The sequence below is a fragment of the Danio rerio genome, chromosome 11 (genome assembly GCF_052040795.2).
Source record: "Danio rerio strain M-AB ecotype USA chromosome 11, GRCz13ab, whole genome shotgun sequence".
Taxonomy (NCBI): Eukaryota; Metazoa; Chordata; class Actinopteri; order Cypriniformes; family Danionidae; genus Danio; species Danio rerio.
This window is the reverse complement of record NC_141031.1, coordinates 44,692,657-44,711,687: the sequence shown is the minus strand read 5'-3', so window position 1 is coordinate 44,711,687 and position 19,031 is coordinate 44,692,657. Positions and strand designations below refer to the sequence as shown.

General features: G+C 34.0%; 2 protein-coding genes across 3 annotated transcripts; one reads left to right on the top strand and one right to left on the bottom strand.

The window, feature by feature from the left end:
• Positions 1-3,972: 3,972 nt before the first annotated feature.
• mrto4 (MRT4 homolog, ribosome maturation factor) lies at positions 3,973-10,479 on the top strand. Of its 2 annotated transcripts, none has more exon segments than NM_001017657.1 (8): positions 3,973-4,053; positions 4,357-4,415; positions 6,512-6,615; positions 6,695-6,776; positions 6,881-6,948; positions 7,175-7,326; positions 9,819-9,895; positions 10,043-10,479. In NM_001017657.1, coding segments are annotated over 8 exon segments (729 nt in total). In that variant the 5' UTR covers positions 3,973-4,025; the 3' UTR covers positions 10,202-10,479.
• On the bottom strand, positions 10,477-19,031 carry akr7a3 (aldo-keto reductase family 7, member A3 (aflatoxin aldehyde reductase)). The gene is given in 7 exon segments (NM_001002369.1): positions 10,477-10,856; positions 12,027-12,156; positions 12,263-12,362; positions 14,116-14,212; positions 14,548-14,652; positions 15,817-16,004; positions 18,727-19,031. Coding segments are annotated over 7 exon segments (972 nt in total). The 5' UTR covers positions 18,917-19,031; the 3' UTR covers positions 10,477-10,694.

Sequence of the window (19,031 nt, the reverse complement as noted above, 5' to 3'; positions counted from 1 at the left end):
TACCTACTACGCCACTGCCTCGCCTATATATATCATGTCAATATGGAGCAAAATCTCTGAGGAATATTTTCAGTAGCTTATTTAATCTCTGCCACAAAGGACTAATGCATTTCTGAAGGCAAAAGGGGGACAACCCGGTTCTAGTAAGGTGTACCTAATAAAGTAAGGCGTGCCCAATACACTACCGACTGTAAATGTGTGATTAAGTCATAGTTGAAATGTTTATGTGTCCAGTTATGCTAAATGAGCATTAAATGTGAAACTGAAATTAAACCCTTAGTAAATTCATCAATAATATCTGTCAGTTTTGTTCTTCAGCACATCGGGGAAGGCGTAGATCTGACGATTATTGTCTTGTTTGTGCATGTTGTGGCAGCACAGTATTTTCCTGTCAGCAAATGACGGATTGATGAATAGAATCAGATGTTATCAAGCATCTGCCCTGGCTTGAAGGCCTTTTCTCCACACTAATGCAGAAAACACACCCAAAGATTTCTGAGGATCAGCTGTAATTTCTGCAATTGTTGTGAGCAGACAGTGCATGCACAACCAAGGCTTTTGGAAACGCAGTCGCGTCTGTTACAAATCCTGTTATTAAGAGTTAAGTGCCATGAAAATCCATCATTTCTTACATAAATCGCTAACAAAAACAGGCCGTTCCTCTAATGAGATGTAGGCGTCTGGGGGAAAGGTGTTTTCTCTTTTACTTTATGATGTGTTGACATAATCAGCTTGAGATCTGGTTATTACATGTCTTGTTTAACACATCATTGTTTGCACATCATTTCTATTTATTTAAATATCTTGTCACAGCTTTACTGCTTGATTATTATCAATTATAAATAAATTAAATTAATTATTAATTATTAAATATAGATCCATCACTTGTTTAAAATTAAATAGTATGTAAATATTATAGTCAGTGCAATTAAGTGCAATTTGCTTTTAAAACATTTCTCTTAATTTTTATATATTTTAAATATGTACATTTTATGTAGGGTGGTTCAGTGGGTAGCACAATCGCCTCTCAACAAGAAGGTTAATGGTTCGAACCCCGGCTGGATCAGCTGACGTTTCTGTGTGGAGTTTGCATGTTCTCCCCGTGTTGGCGTGGGTGCTCCGGTTTCCCCCACAGTCCAAAGACATGCGGTATAGGGGAATTGGTTAAGCTAAATTGTCCGTCGTATATGTGTGTGAATGAGTGTATGGATGTTTCCCAGTGATGGGTTGCAGCTAGAAGGATATCTGCTGCGTAAAACATATGCTGGATAAGTTGGTGATTCATTCCGCTGTGGCGACCCCTGATTAATAAATGGACTAAGCCGACAAGAAAATGAACGAATGAATGAATAATAATAATAATAATAATAATAATAATAATAATTATTATTATTATTATTTAACAAACCTGTCATATTCTGCCCTAAAATTATAGCAATTAAATGTGAGAAAATATATTTTGCTAAATTAATAAAATTAAATAATATTTTAATGATTATTTGTTAAAAATAAAATAGTAATAAAATATTATAGAGAGAGCAATTAAGGGCACATTATTTTTAAAACATTTATTTTAAGTGTTAACATTTCAATTATATATATATATACATATATATATATATATATATATATATATATATATATATATATATATATATATATATATACATATATATATATATATATATATATATATATACACACACACACACACACACACACACACACACACACACACACACAATAATAATTGTTAAATTGTTATTATTATTATTATTATTATTATTATCATTATGAACAATAATTTAACAACTCTGTCATATTATACTTTAAAATTATTGTAATTAAGTTTTTAAATATTATAATCAGTGCAATTAATTGCATTTATTTGTAAAGCATTTCTCTTAATTTTTTAATTTAACTTATGCATTATATATATTTTTTGTATTCTTTATGATGATGATGATGATGATGATGATGAGGATGATGATGATGATGATTATTATTATTATTATTATTATGATTATTATAAACAATAATTTAACAAGCCTGTCATATTCTACTCTTAAACGATTGCAATTAAAAATTGGAAAATACATTTAGCTAAATTAATAAAATAATATTAAATGACTATTTGTACATTATATATATATATATATATATATATATATATATATATATATATATATATATATATATATATATATACATATATATGTATACATACATATATATATATATATATATATATATATATATATATATATATATATATATATATATATATATATATATATATATATATATATAATGTATATTAAAATTGTGTGTATGTGTGTATGTGTGTATGTATCTTTATTATTCTTATTAAGTGATATAATAATAAGAAACAATACAAAGTAACTAAACACTTTTCAGCATGTGTGTCAAAGGTGAAAAGAGTTTTAAAGCTTTATTTGTTTTGTGCATTAGAATGTGTCCTATTTTGCATTTAATTATATTTTACTTTGTGTTACTTTCTAGGCCAAAGTAATTACTACCATACATTTTAACCATGATTTAGACTGAAGATAGATACTAAAATGCTATAAGCAACAGTTTATTTACAGTTTATTTACAGTTATATTACAGTTTATTTCAGTTTTATTACAAAATCATTACAGCATATATATATATATATATATATATATATATATATATATATATATATATATAATAGTAATTTGATGTTATATTAATGTCACAGTTCAACCTCAAAATTCTAATTAAATGTGTTTAAATTTCCAAACCAGTCCTTCAGGTTTTATCTGTTTGTCAGCAGGTATTAATCATTTAAAACAATAAAACACTGCAGAATAATTATGTTGTTTAGTTTGTACATGAATACATCAGTTAGAATGAATGACGATGGAAAATTTATTAAATATATATTAATCTATGTAATAAATCTATACTTCATCAAGGCCACTTCGGTTGGCACAAAAGTTTCAGCTAGTTGTTCCCAAGTCTCGATTAAAATCAAAAGAACACAGGGCTTTTTCTGTTGCAGCCCCTTGTCTTTGAAATGATTTGCCTTTATTTATATATATCGGGTCATGCTCTTCCCTTGATGCTTTTAAATCTCACTTTAAAAATCATCTTCTTTCTCTAGCATTTAATTGTAATTAATTTTATTTTGTTTACATGTATAGATTTTGCGTGTTGGTTGATTTGTAAAGCACTTTGGTCCAAGGGTGTAGGTTTGCTTTTGACATTGGTGGGGACTGGTGAATTCAACCCCTAAATTATATAATAATAATGCTATACTAAAATGTATTATTAATAAATATAAATATAAATTAAATTAAATAGTATAATGCTTATTACCTGATAAAGAGAGAGTTTACTAAAAACTTCTGTTTATTTTAGCCATAGTGCAAATGAAACATGTCTTATATATAGGTGTTAATAATAATAGAATGTGATTTAACCCTTTTTGCATGTCTATAATATTCACTCCGCAAATTAAACTATTGGTGGGGACTTTTCAGTTGTCAGTGGATATTGATGGGTACGTGTCCCCTCAGTCCGTGCTAAATCTACACCCCTGCTATTGTCAACATTTGTGATTTTTAAATGTGCCATAAATATAGCAAACAAACAATAAATAAATATAAAAAAAATAATAAATACTTATATTAATTGTAATGTTTAATTATACAAAGAATATATAATTTAAATAATATATATAACAAATATTAGTCATATTTTTTGTTATTTATTTTTTCCTCAGCCTTTTTGGGGCATGTTTAACACTGTCGTTCGGCGCCTCCTGTTGGTTAACAATAAAGTGTATCGTTTAACATATGCAACTCTGAGCTCATAAATATTAATTACCCCACGCTAACCCTCCAATAGAGTTCGTCCAAATATCTAATTAATATTCATGAGTGCAGGAGCGCGGACCAGTAGACGGCGCTGTGATCTCTCGGTGTTCGTGAAGCACTCTTTAAGCGAAGAGGAACACACAGCACAACGTGAGAACCATGCCGAAATCCAAGAGAGACAAGAAAAGTAAATGTTTTATAATTTACACTCTATAAATTTGACACTTTATGAATTAAATTACTCGACATATAATCCGCATTCATTGTAGCAGCTAAATGAAAGAAACCTGTCAGATATTCGACGTGTATTTACATCTGAGCTGGTGTAGTACTGAGAAAAATCGCTTGTTACTCATAAGTTAGACACAAATGCATGTGTTTGAACTGAAGTTTATTGCTTATTGTCATTTATTAAGATTATTAAAGCAGATGTGCGTGTTATAGTGTCTTGTAGTAACACCAGCATTGTTTATTATTTTACTTTTAACAGTTTCTTTAACCAAAACAACCAAGAAGGGGTTGGAAGCCAAACAAAACTTGATTGAAGAGGTTAGTATGACTTTTAATTCCTTTCTTTTGGAGGACTGATATTGCTTGATTGAGGTAAAGTTGGTTTTGTATACCATCCTATTACGCAGTCAGAGAACTATAAGTACTTGGACATTTACATTGACAGTTCTTTTACATGAAAAACACACACAGAGTGGATTTGCTCTTGTTTACACCAGATATTGTATTTTTATATTGGTTAACGTTACGTCTTTTTGGAGTCAACAAGAAGCTCTTGATGTTTTATAAAGCATTGTCAGGTATGGTATCATTGTCAGTGTGATTGGCAACCTGCTTGTACAATAGAGGTAAAGTGAGTTTTATATTCGCACATTTGTTCATTTAAAAGTCTCTATATTGTTTACCATGTTACTTTGAATATTCGATCGGAATTAGCATGCAAGTATGACTTGAAAACATCATCAACACTTTTTATTTGACTGTGAACAATGTTGTACTTTGATAGTCATTTGCTGCTAATATGATTTCACTATTTAGAGTTTGCAAATAACACTTTTATGAAATTATATTATTAAGGGGAAAGTTTGAATGTGCGAATATAAAACCAACTTTACCTCAATATCTGTACAGTGTAAATCTAAGCTGATGCATTTATTAAAGACAGGATGGAAAATTGTTAGGCACAATGAGTATTTTAATTATCACGTTTTATACGAGAATTGTGTCCTCAATCAGGTTGAACGGATTCTGAATGATCCAACTCATTTTTAGTTTCCTTATTATGCTCCGCAACCCTCTGGTAGAGATGTAGAGTCCCTTTGTGTAGGTTTAACACCCATCTTGAAAAGTTTGCCCTCTCACATATACTAATGTGCCACAAACAGGACGTTAATATCACCAACCATTCCCATTTTATTAACCAGTTAAACTCTGCTGTTATTTTGGGATTTCCGCCTGGATTTTGCCTACCCAAATTTAAAAGCTTCCCAAATCCACATGCAGAGGAGTAAATGCAAAAATTTGGTATCATTTTAAAGAAAACCCATTGAATTTTTATAAAACACTGTTGAAAGTGTTTAAAATAACTGTGTATGTTGTCTGTGTTATAATAAACACCTAAAAAAAGAGGCGCATTTTGTATTTTTTTTTTTATAAACTTAAATTTGAAAGTGTACCTTTTAGGTTCTGTGTGGTCTAGCGTGCTGTAATTAATGTTGGTGGTTCCTGCACATGTTTGTAATCATAGGAAAAAAGAAAAAGGTCTCTACCATAATCTATGCAAAAGTTATTGTATTCCAACTGATGAGAGGTGCTGTACAAGCCACAGGGAGCGATCATTGTTTTCATATTTCACTATTCTTTTGTTTGATCAAACATAATTCACTGTGTTTGGACCACGTCAGACATATAAAAGGATTACTTATATACATCACCTCAAAAATAGAGGAGAATGGCCCTGAAGCACACAGCATAAGATAATAGATGACAGCTGTCTGTGCTATTTGGGGCTGCTTATTGATCATGAATGTATTGTTTTCACTTCTGTGCCATGGAAACACCACAATTCATTCAACAACTGTTTGGCACATGAATATAATTAAGTAAAAAGAATGCTAGAACCGTATGAGCTCCGGCAAGAGCTTTCATTTGAGCTATAACTTGTACATGTGTCATATGAAAAATATAAAAATAAACCAATGTAAAATACCCAGCTCGGGAATCCAAAAACTGGGTATTTAAGTGTAAATAACTTTTATACAGTAGGATAAAAACCAAAGTGATGCATATGTGCATAAAATATAGATTCTACACTTTCAAACGACACCACTTACGGGGGTCTAGTGCAACGCTAGCCCTTTAAATCTGAAAGCGAAAGTCGATGACGTCACCGGGTCCGCAGAGTTTAAGTGGTTATGGTGTATCTATATAAATGGCCCACCCTGTATACTGATGTAATCGTACAACAGAAACAGATATAGTGACAGGCCTACTTAATCCAGATTACATATAGTTTGTTTCTACTCAAATATGTCCATAATAATATATGCACTTGTTCTAGTAATATTGTATCACCATTCGATCTGATTTTAAGACCCTGATTTTAAGATGACTTTTTCCACTTCTCTTGCTCTCAGCTGCGGAAATGTGCAGACATCTACAGATACGTGTTTGTGTTCTCAGTGGAAAACATGAGAAACAACAAACTGAAAGACATCAGGACGGCCTGGAAGCATAGCAGGTATGAAGACGTGTGCACTTTTGAGGATTTTTGTTTTATGATTTTAGGATTAATGCAGAGTTTGGGTTTGATTTTTCAGGTTCTTCTTCGGTAAGAATAAAGTCATGATGATTGCGCTGGGTAAAGGACCAACAGACGAATACAAAGATAACCTGCATAAAGTATGTCAGACCCAGATTTCCATGCTTAATGATGAATTTTATGAGCCTCGCTGGGTAATATAGAGCTTTCAGCAGTTATTCAAGTCGTCTGGTTTGTTTTGCAGCTGAGCAGGTTTCTCCGAGGGGAAGTGGGGGTTTTGTTCACAAACAAAACTAAAGATGAAGTGCAGGAGTAAGTATTTATTTAAATGAAATTCAGAAACCAGTTAATATGATTTGATGATCTGAATTGATGCCTAAAGGTTGAATATGCAACACTATTTTCAACTTGAGTCTAAAAATGTATGTGTTTACTTACAGAAGTGTTAGTTCTGTCTTTCCCAAATCTAACAACATCTGTTAATCCGTTATTTATGAATATTTATTTTGATACACCTAAATGAAATGTCTTTCCACAGATATTTCGGGAACTTTAAAGAGGTGGATTACGCTCGTGCTGGAAACACAGCAAGCATGGCGGTGACTCTGGATGAGGGTCCGCTGGATCAGTTTCCACACTCAATGGAGCCGCAGCTCAGACAGCTCGGCCTCCCGACCGCTCTGAAGAAAGGTAAACCTTTAAAGCATCTTAACACAACAAAAAATAAGTTGGACATTATTTATCATGTGCCTTACGATTTGTCACACTTGTAAGTGCACACACACATCACTGATTTATGTTATTTAAATTAGGGCTGTGCAATTAATCGAAAATCCGATTTCGACTTCGGCTTCAAATGATAATGAAGAAGCATTAATCGAGATAAACGATTATTGCATCATATACCGCCCCCTTTACAGCTGTACACATTTGTTGCTCTTAAAAGCACGAAAGACCGCGCGCTTGTGTGTGTGCGGCACGCGCACACAGTCAGAAGCATGCGGCCGGTCAGCATTCGGTCTCATTTGCACACTGAGTCAAGCAGAGGAGCGCAGACATCTAAAGTCATCTTAACATGAGCGCTTTAATGGTCAAATAGGTGTCAAAACGCGGTGTTTAGTGACAGGGTTCAACGCTAAGGATTTTTTCTACTGGTCTGATCGGGCCAGTGGTTCTGATTTTTACTTGCCCTGCCAAAATTTTCACTGGCCCCACCAAAAAAAGAAAGGGAAGTTAATAGCTATTTTTAGATGCATATTTTAAATAATGTGTCAAAAATAAAGTCTCTGAATCTAGAATTTTAATACTTAAAAAAATTGTAAATAAAAGTGTTATGCAAACAAAAAGAGCAGTGTGGAAAATCTGGAGGTATTTTATTGCGGTTTGAAATTATTTAACAGAGGGTGGCTGACTTGGCAAACTGTGCAACTGTGTTTTTTTTTTTTTTTTTTTGCGTTTTTCACACGTAAATTTCTGCTTTCAAGACGTTAGAAACAGATTTTTTCTTTTAGCCTTAGAATTTGATGTTGCCGCCATGTTGCCGTTTCTTCGCTGTACTGGTTGTTACCAGGTTATGGAAAAAAATAGAATTCTCAATCAGATAAGAGGAACCGGAAAGCAATACAGTGTTTACGACATCACAGAGAAGGTAGTGTTTAAAGATTTAAAAGCAAAAACTTAAAATGCAAGCAATTGATAAATAGTCACAGACAAACTAAATGTTAGTGACAAGGCAGCACTGTCCCAATCGGGCCAGTAATGATCCGGTTTACTGTCCCAAGTGTCTGTCACGCTGGCCCTGGGCCACCGGGCAGTCCTTATTGTTGAGCCCTGAGTGATTATTCATAATAACCCTCATTTGTGTAATAAACAAACGAGTTGAGAATCAAAAGACATGTGAAAGAGAAATCAATAGAGACAGCGCGATGTTCCTGCTGCCGCCTGTTTTTATCATTAATCAAACAAAACGAGAAAATCCCTCTCTGCTCTTGACTGAAGGATTTTTGTAGCTAAAGTGTTTTTCTTACAGTGAAGATGCTTAAAGCACAGTTTGTTGTCTATTGTATTTATTTTTCTTTTCTTTGCAGGGTGGAAAATAATTGTATGTATACAGTTAAAGTCAGAATTATTAGCCCTCCTGAATATTAGCAGCCCTTTTCCTGCCCAATTTCTGTTTCATGGAAATAAGTTTTTTTTTTTTTACTTATTTCTAAACATAAGTTTTGATATCTCATTTCTAATTACTGATTTGTTTTATCTTTGCTATGATGACAGTAAATAATATTTTACTATATATTTTTCAGAATACAAGCATTCAGATTAAAGTGACATTCAAAGGCTTAATTAGAGTAATTAGACAGTTCATTGTATAACAGTAGTTTCTTCTGCAGACAATCAAAAAATATATTGCTTAAGGGGGCTAATAATATTGACCTTAAAATGGGTTTCAATTATTTAAACCTGCTTTTATTCTAGCTAAAATAAAACAAATAAGCCTAGAAGAAAAAATATTAGAGGAAATACTGTTAAAATTTCTTGCTCTGTTAAACATCATTTGGGAAATATTTATTTAAAAAATTCTCAGGAGCGCTAATAATTTTGACTTGATTTTGAACTGATAATCGTTTTAAATAATCAAGATTACAATTATGACCAAAATAATCGTGATTATGATTCTTCCCAAAATCGAGCAGCCCTAATTTAAATGACAGAATGGACTTCATTACAGTCGAGAAGAAAACAACATCTGAAGAGTTACATTGCAGGATTTAAGATTATTCTTAAATTCAAATAAGACCAAAGTGTCTCTCTCTGTGTCTGTGTGTGTGTGGGAATGAGAGAGCGTCCCGCACAGATCTCTAATACGAACAACACAAACAGGTGACCGTGAACCTAATGTCGCATATACAGTATTTAATTTCTGAAGGGTTTAGGCACAAGCCGACAGTTTGGTGACGCTGTCTGAGCCTTACAACATAATTTTATTATTGTGCACAGTAATATCGGATACCGGGGTGAATAGGGAGGAGGTTTGTACATATCAAATTTTGGATACCGCCTATGCCTAACTATATAAGATATATCAATTTTGATACCATTCTAGCTGCGTCTAAAATGTTAGCTTTAACGGATTGCATTTGACGACAAAATAAAATACTAACATGATATCAATCTGTCTGCAGGTGTGGTGACGCTGATAAAAGATTTTGAAGTGTGTAAAGAGGGAGACACACTCACACCTGAACAGGCTCGGATTCTGGTGAGTGTGTAGGGCTGCTGTTACTTTGCAGTTTGATATGCGTTTCTCATTTAAAACAAATGATTTGCCTAGGATATGATGTTGAATTTAAAGAAGGCATTCATTCTTAAATTGAAGCATTATTTTAAATCTTTATTTTTAATTTAGAAACTCTTTGGATTCGAGATGGCGGAGTTCAAGTTGTCGATTAAGTGCATGTGGAATTCTGAATCCGGGGAGTTTGAGAAGCTGACAGACGGTGATGATGATGATGAGACTAAAGAAGCAGAGGATGAAGACTCAGAAGGCGAAGAAGGGAGTGAATAAAACCTGCACACACAATGGACTTTATCTGCCATGAACATTTGTATGTGTTGATCCGACATGAACATGTACACTTTATTTTAAAGAGTGTTCCTTTAGTGAGACTTACTGTCTTCTGCACACTGTTGAGGTTATATTTTCACTGTCTCTACATTAATACAAGATTCTGTACTGCACAGAGAGAACGGCTGAGGGAAACGTGATCTGTGCTATTCGAACTGTTCATTATAAGTTATTGTAACTCATTTTTGGCAACGAGTAAACAAACAACAGTGATCCCAGAGATACCACTTATTCTTTATTGCATTTTCATGGGGAAAAAAACGTAAAACATGAACCATTTTTATACCAGTGTTTATTAGGAAGCTGAATGCTGCTCCAAATTAAGTACTCATGCAAAACAATAATTAGACACTATAAAAATAAAGTGATCTCTGTGTATGAGTTCTTAAAAATCAGTCTTGTTATGATTATTGTTTGCTTTATAGAGGTTCGTCTAGCGGAAATAGGTTGGACACTTATGAGCCACTAACTCCCAGGCATGTTTGAAAGCGTCCACGACTTCCTGTTTAAGCGGACCTTCAGCCGCCGCTGTCAGGTTTTCATTCAGCTGCTCCATGCTGGACATCCCGATGATCACCCCGTCGCCCTGATCGCCCTGAAACAGCACACATCTGCCTGTTAGAAATCTAAAAACCTCTGGATGATGTGCATTATGGGATGATTAGGAAATTGAGTTTTTATTTTGTAACTGAAACTTGCATCTTTAAAACCAAATCGTAAAGGGCCTTAATGAATATTTGAAAGAGTTTATAGGGTTAAAACCTCATAAGAACGGCCACTTTATTAGGTACACTTTGTCATATTTTCACAGTGCAGTATTAGACCGCATGAATGATAATGCTATATGTATGTTTGGCTTGAATTATGAGGTCTCACTTTATTTTAATGGTCCGTTTGTTGAATTTAAGTTACATTGCGTCTACATGCCAACTAATTTTCATTAGATTGTAAGTAGACTGTTAGTTTGGGGTTGGTGTAAGTTAACATGTACTTGCAAAGTGTCTTATAGTCAGTTAAATGTCTTTTAAAGAAGCAGTATCAGCAGATATTAAGCAGACAGTCTACTAATACTCAAATGGACCATCAAAATAGTGTTACCAATTATGTTACCAAAAATGTCTTCGAGTCCCGTCAGTTGGCATTTCTGTGTGGAGTTTGCATGTTCTCCCTATGTTGGCGTGGGTTTCCCACAGTCCAAAAATAGGCGCTATAGGGGAATTGAATAAACTAAATTAGCCGTAGTGTATGAGTGTGTGTGTGTCTATAAGTGTTTCCCAGTACTGGGTTGTGGCTGGAGGGGCATCCACTGTGTAAAATACATGCTGGAATAGTTGGTGATTCATTCTGGAATGGCTACCCCTCATGAATAAAGGGACTACGCCAAAGGAAAATGAATAAGTGCATTATAATTTGAATTAATCAACCTTCATTTGTCACTGAATTACCGCATGTTAAGTAGGGAGTAAATAAGCATGACGACGTGTTTCATAATCATTATTGCAGGCATTAATACAAACATTTCTAAACATTTGCAACTGCTAATACTGCATATTTGCAATGGAGAATAAGCCAATTACATTAGCCTAACAATGATTTGAAATCTCTTGCGCTATGAAGTGCATCATAATTTCACTGCCGAAAGTAAACCTTTTGCAATGATTTGGTTCAATTTCAAGTACAAGACTAACAATCCTTCAAATTCAGCATCAATAAAATCAGTTAAGATGAAATCATGCAAACGTTGATGAGTGAATGCATTGCACACCTTCAGATGAGAGTGATGATACATCCAGCGAATGGCAGCTGAAGTCAGGCTGGGTTTTTCAGAACCGTACGCTGATTCTAGAGCTTTCTGTACACCATCAATGCCTTGGAAATGACTCTCCTTCCAGTATCTGAACATGTCATACCATTGATCAGCTTTAATAACGGTACAGTTATAATATGCAACTTTTTAGATCTAAAATGACTCCTCAGTGGTAAATTCTGAGATGATTGTACCTGTCCCTGTAAGCATTAGCCCAATTGTTGCCGAAGAATCGACCCGCAGGCTGAGCGCCGTCTTTATCTTCATAGTGGTATTTACCTGTGAGAAGTCCACCTGAGAGAAGAGACGGTATAGAAGAGATACAGTATAAGAAAATGCATTAAAAAAACAAAGCAATTTAATTTGACTTATGATCGTGTAATTTATTGTGCATCATCACGTCTGATTTAATGTAAAAAATAAATGCAAATGTATAAAATGCCCAAAAAATCATGCTAAAAAAATTGTTACAAAATATTGAAGAGTTTTTTTATTACACTAATGCATGCGATAAAAAAGGCTAAGAAATTGCTAAGATAAAAAATATGTTTTTAGAAACACAGTGCTTTTAATTTCTACCATTTTATCTACCATTTTAATTTCACTGCTCATTGCTTATTTTTTTACTGAAAACTAAAGTAAATTCAGAATTGAATCACAGGAATAAATAACATTATAAAGTGGATTGAGTAAAAAAAAAATATTTTAAGTTGTAGAAATATTTCAACATTTTTAAAAAGACAGTTTCCAAACTTTTACTGCATTTTTGATCAATTAAATGTGAATATGCAAATACACTAACCGGCCACTTTATTAGGTACACCTGTCCAACTGCTTGTTAACGCAAATTTCTAATCAGCCAATCACATGGCAGCAACTCAATGCATTTAGGCATGTAGACAAGGTCGAGATGATCTGCTGCAGTTCAAACCGAGCATCAGAATGGGGAAGAAAGCTGATTTAAGTGACTTTGAACGTGGCAAATGTTGGTGCCAGACGGTATTTCAGAAACTGTTGATCTACTGGGATTTTCACACACAACTATCTCTAGGGTTTACAGTGAATGGTCTGAAAAGGAGGACATATCCAATGAGCGGCAGTTCTGTGGGTGCAAATGCCTTGTTGATGCCAGAGGTCAGAGGAGAATGGCCAGACTGGTTCCAGCTGATAGAAAGGCAACAGTAACTCAAATAAGCACTCGTTACAACCGAGCTCTGCAGAAGAGCATCTCTGAACACACAACACGTCCAACCTTGAGAAAGAAAACCACACCGGGTGCCACTTCTGTCAGCTAAGAACAGGAAACTGAGGCTACAATTCACACAGGCTCACCAAAACTGGACAATAGAAGATTGGAGAAACGTTGCCTGGTCTGATGAGTCTCCATTTCTGCTGACACATTTGGATGGTCGGGTCAGAATTTGGCATCAACAACATGAAAGCATGGAACTATTCTACTTTATATCAACAGTTCAGGCTGGTGGTGGTGGTGTAGTGGTGTGGGCGATATGATCTTGGCACACTTTGGGCTCATTAGTACCAATTGAGCATCGTGTCAACACCACAGCCTACCTGAGTATTGTTGCTGACCATGACCATCCCTTTATGACCACAGTGTCCCCATCTTCTGATGGCCACTTACAGCAGGATAACACACCATGTCATAAAGCGGAAAATCATCTCAGACTGGTTTCTTGAACATGACAATGAGTTCACTGTACTCAAACGGCCTCCACAGTCACCATAACCCAATCCAATAGAGCAGCTTTGGGATGTGGTGGAACGGGAGATTCACATCATGGATGTGCAGCCGTCAAATCTGCAGCAACTGCGTGATGCTATCATGTCAATATGGAGCAAAATCTCTGAGGAATATTTCCAGTACCTTGTTGAATCTATGCCACAAAAGATTAAGGCAGTTCTGTAGGCAAAAGGCGGTCCAACCCGGTACTAGTAAGGTGTACCTAATAAAGTGGCCGGTGAGTGTATAAAACCATATTGGTACACATCATCAACCATATTATAAGCAGTAAATTAAATGCATTACCTGCCAGTGGATTGTATGCGAAGAAGCGAATGCCAAAATATCTTAAACACGGCAGCAGTTCGGTCTCCACCTGGCGCGTGGTTGCATTATACATGCCCTTCACAAGAAAACCACATTACTTAAAGGGACAGTTCACCCAAAAATGAAACCTTTAGGAATCTTTTCTGTTGAACACAAAGGAAGATACTCTGAAGAATGTTGGGAAAAACAGCAATCGACATCCATAGTATAAGAACAAGAAAATATGTTAGTCAATAGCTGTTTTTCTAACATTCTTCCTATTATATCTCCCTCTTTGTTCAACAGAAGAAAAAAGAACAGAATTTTCAGTATTTGGGTGAACTGGCCCTTTAAGCAATACTTTACAGACAGATTTGAAGATTTTACAATTAGTTCATACTGTTCCCTGAAATTAATGGTTCATCCACTTACTTGATATACAGTAGGAAGCACCCAGTTATTGTGTTTGCAGATACTGTAGATTTCAGCCACTTCCCATGATGCATAGTTCGATAAACCCAGCTCCTCGAATTTGCCCTAAACATTAAACAAACAGCTCAATATACTGTAGTAAACACGGTGGATTCTCTTTGTGTAATATCACAGCTTTTGTTTTCTTTAAGCATCGAGGTCAGTCAGATTATCTAAATTATTAATAACTAACAGGGGTGCATTTCCGAAAATCATCATTAGCCAACTTAGATCGCAAGTTCTGTCGTTACAAACATAGTTTGTTATTTTGGCATTTTCCAAATCCGTCGTTCCAACGAACATCTGCAAACTTTGTTTTAAAAATTTGTTATAAATTAATGTATTTTAAATTGTACAAATATTTCTCAATTAAATTTTTTTTTTAAATATTTCACATTTTAAAATAAATAAATGTATTCTAAAATTATTAAAATATATTTTACATTATTCAAATATTTCACAATTTAAAAAATTATTTTAAAATTGTACAAATATTTGACAATTTTTTTAATAAATGTATTTTTCATTTGTAAAAATAATTCACAATTTTAAAAATACATTTATTTAAATTTGTACAAATTTTATATAAAGTTTTATTTATTTTAAATTATTTAAATATTTCACATAAAAATTATTTTAAATTATTTAAATATTTCACATAAAAATGTATCTTAAATTGTACAAATATTTCACAATTTTTAAAAAATAAATGTTTTTTAATTTGTACAAATATTATACACTTTGTTTCAAATAAATGTATTTTAAATTGTACAAATGTTTCAACATTTTTTAATTAAATGTATTTTTAATTGTACAAATATTTAAACTTTTTTTTAATAAATGCATTTTAAATTGTACAAATGTTTCACATTTTTTTTATTAAATGTGTTTTAAATTGTACAAATATTTAAAAAAAATTTAACATGTACAAATATTTAAATTTTAAAAAAATGTATTTTAAATTGTACAAATATTTACATTTTGAAATAAATGTATTTTAATTTGTATAAACATTTCACAATTTAAAAACATAAATGTGCGTTAAATTGAACAAATATTTCACAATTTTTAAAAATAAGTGTTTTAAATTGTACTAATATTTTTACTGTATGTCTGATCAAATAAATGCAGCCCTGGTGAGCAGAACAGCCTTCTTTTAAAAGCATCACTGATCTCAAACTATTGACTGATAGTGTATCTGATAGACGATGTTATAATATAAATGGTGACCTCTTTATGCAGCTGATTGCAGGCCTGTAGTGTGTCCTGGATGGGGTTTTGGTGGTCAGGAGCGTGCAGGTAAAAGATTTGCACAGTCTGTCTGCGCAGCCTCTTCAGAGACGACTCCAGCTGCTTCCTCACACTGTCAGGTTTCAGCGTTTTTCCTTCCCAGGGGTTTGCTTTGGTCGCGATTCGAACTGATGAACACAGATGAAATCAAAGCATTACAGCTGAACATTGAGCACGATTAACAACATACTTCCCCTTTAGACTTTGAATAGGTCTCAAACTGGATTCCTGGATGGCCGCAGCTCTGCACAGTTTTGACCCAGCCCCGATCAAACACACCTGATCAAACTAACCAAGATGTTCAAGACTACTGGAGATTATCAAGCAGGTGTGAACTTTATTTACAATATTACTGAGAATATTTAGTTTTGTGTTTAACAGAAGACAGAAACTTATTAGAACCACTTGAGTACGAGTAAATAATGAGAAAATATAATTTGTTTTAGTTTTTTAACTGTCCCTTTAATATGATTCTGTGTTAATTTCGTACTGATTTAGATCCTAGTATATTTGATGCATTTACTTCCAGTTTTCATACTATGGAAAATATAGTTTTTGCACTGTTTCATTTACTTTTAAAAGCCCTTTAGTTAGTTTTTCATTCATTTATTCATTATTAGTCCCTTTATTAATTTGGGGTCGCCACAGCGGAATGAACCGCCAAATTATCCAGCATGTTTTTACACAACGATGACCCTCCAGCCACAACACATGTCTGGGAAACAGCCATACACACTCATACACTACGGACAATTTAACTTACCCAATTCACCTGTACCGCATGTCTTTGGACTGGGGGGGGAAACCGGGAGAACATGCAAACTCCACACAGAAACGCCAGCTGACCCAACCGAGGCTCGAACCAGCGACTTTTTTGCTAGCTAGTTATGTTAAAATTGGATAATAATTAAAATAATTTGATAAAAAATAAAATTAACTATAAATTAAAGTATTAAAGCATTCAATAAAATTATGATTAATAAAACACATTGCAATACATAATTATAAATAATATTAATAAATTCCTTTACAATGGAACTTTACATCTGCATGTCCAATTCTAAAGCAAGAAGAAGCTATACATTTATAATAATAATTTACAGCGTGAGGGGTCGAGGCTCAAAGTGTAACCAAATAATGCAATTTTGGGCATATACGAAAGTTTGGATATACGTATTTATTTATTTATTTATTTACAAAATAGGTAACGTCAACCCAATCGAAATGACGTAATGTTTATTTGGATTAAATAAAAAAAAAATACTATTATTAAATTTAGCAAGTTTGTAATTTACCTGGGTAGTAGTTATGATTAAAGTGTTTATTTTACTTTGTCATTTTCCCTTAACAAAATCCGCGTGCTTACAGTCATTAGGTGCGTTCGACTTCATGCAGCGCTGCGCAGATCGATCGAAATCTGTCTTAAAGCGATGCATTCTGGTTAGAAATCTTGTCCGGATTGATGCTGCGCCGACGCCACGTGACTGTCACATGTGGCATCAAAGTACCGCGACAGCGCTCCGAGATCAGACGGCAAACTCAGACCGTGCAGCTTCTGAAGAGCGACTGCAGGAGCTTTGATGACGACACCGATATTACACGATTGGCCGAGTTCACCACATGACAACAAACACGTGTATTTCGGGTTTATAATTGGACAAATTCCGATTCAAAAGTTTCAAAACAAACAATTCACTTTTCACACCCTCTCTATCCTGTACACATCTTGCTTATTAAAAGACTACAAATATTTTACTGCAGTATCATCTTTTGTTAAATAATCTGGTTATAAAGGTTAGCTTGTTTGCACAGGTTTATTTTTTAACTTTTTTATACAGACTATTTACTGCATTCATCTCCATGAACGATTTAAATGATATATTTTAGTGTATATTTTAGTGAATAACCTAAATATGAACTCAAATAAGTCTTACAGACTTGAAATAAGAAAATCATCATCATTGATCCTGCCCCCCTAAAGCTCTCTTAACAAATTAAAGTAAAGAACTATTTTATTAAATAATTATAAAATGGCTTTATTATTATAATATAAATATATATTTATTTTCTGTCTAGCAGTTTAAAGGCTACCTGCTCTTTCTGGGAAACTTCTACATAGCTCACTTATTTTACCTTTTGTTCTTTTCAACACAATCTTTTTGGATTAAAATGCTTTTTTGAAAATTCATTCATCATCCAAAATAATGTCATTTATTAAGACCTAATCAAAACACCTTGTTTTGCTTTTTACATGGGAAATTTTTATATCTATAAATGTACATATATGTAAACCCTTTTTTAGCAGATTCAAACAAGAAGTATTAGCCTAAAGACTGATGTTAACTCCTAGAATTTATGCTTATTGCTTTGTATTTAATAGACCTGTTCGTTTTTATGTTTATATTAACCTCTCATTTCCTCTTATTTCTCTCATGCATTTGTTATATATTTTATTCATAATTCTCTCTTATTGTTTAAAAAGGAACTACAGTTTGTAGAAACTGTATTCTGTTTTATTTGTAAATGTTTTGTTGTTATAAATAAAAATAACAAAAAAAAAAATATGATGACGCCATGTGATCGGTCATCATGACTGCAGCAACTTTGAGTCCCGAAGTGTCCAGCTGTCCGTCTTGACGGCTCCGTTTTCAACTCCGCCCCGCCTGCGCTCGGCTAATCTCGTTGATTACCGGCTGCAGCTGAGCTTCATGTCGAACGCACCTATTGGCGTTTACAAACGTCACGTGCCTTCCCCTTGTCATGTGATCTATCCACTAGTTCACTCATGTTTGAGCAGATCAGTCTCCCTACAGTACACAATTACTAACTTAATGTTGCAGAATACTCCACCTGTTTCTGGAAGCTGCATGTCTCCTATGATGCTCTCCGCTTGTCCGTCATTGTACATCAGCGCGGTGTCCAGTTCACTGTGGCCGCGCTCTAAAAACACACGCACAAGCTGCGCGCTCATGTGCGCGTCTGCGCGTCCACCAAACGCCATGGTGCCCAGCAGAGTGACCGGTATTCTGGAGCCTGACATGCTGCGGAGCTGTTTAATCTGAGTTATTCTGAGTCTGGAGTGTAATCTGTGGTGAAGTGCACTCAGGCCTGCTCGTGCTGCGCTCTGCATAATAAAGTTCCTGTACTGAATTACA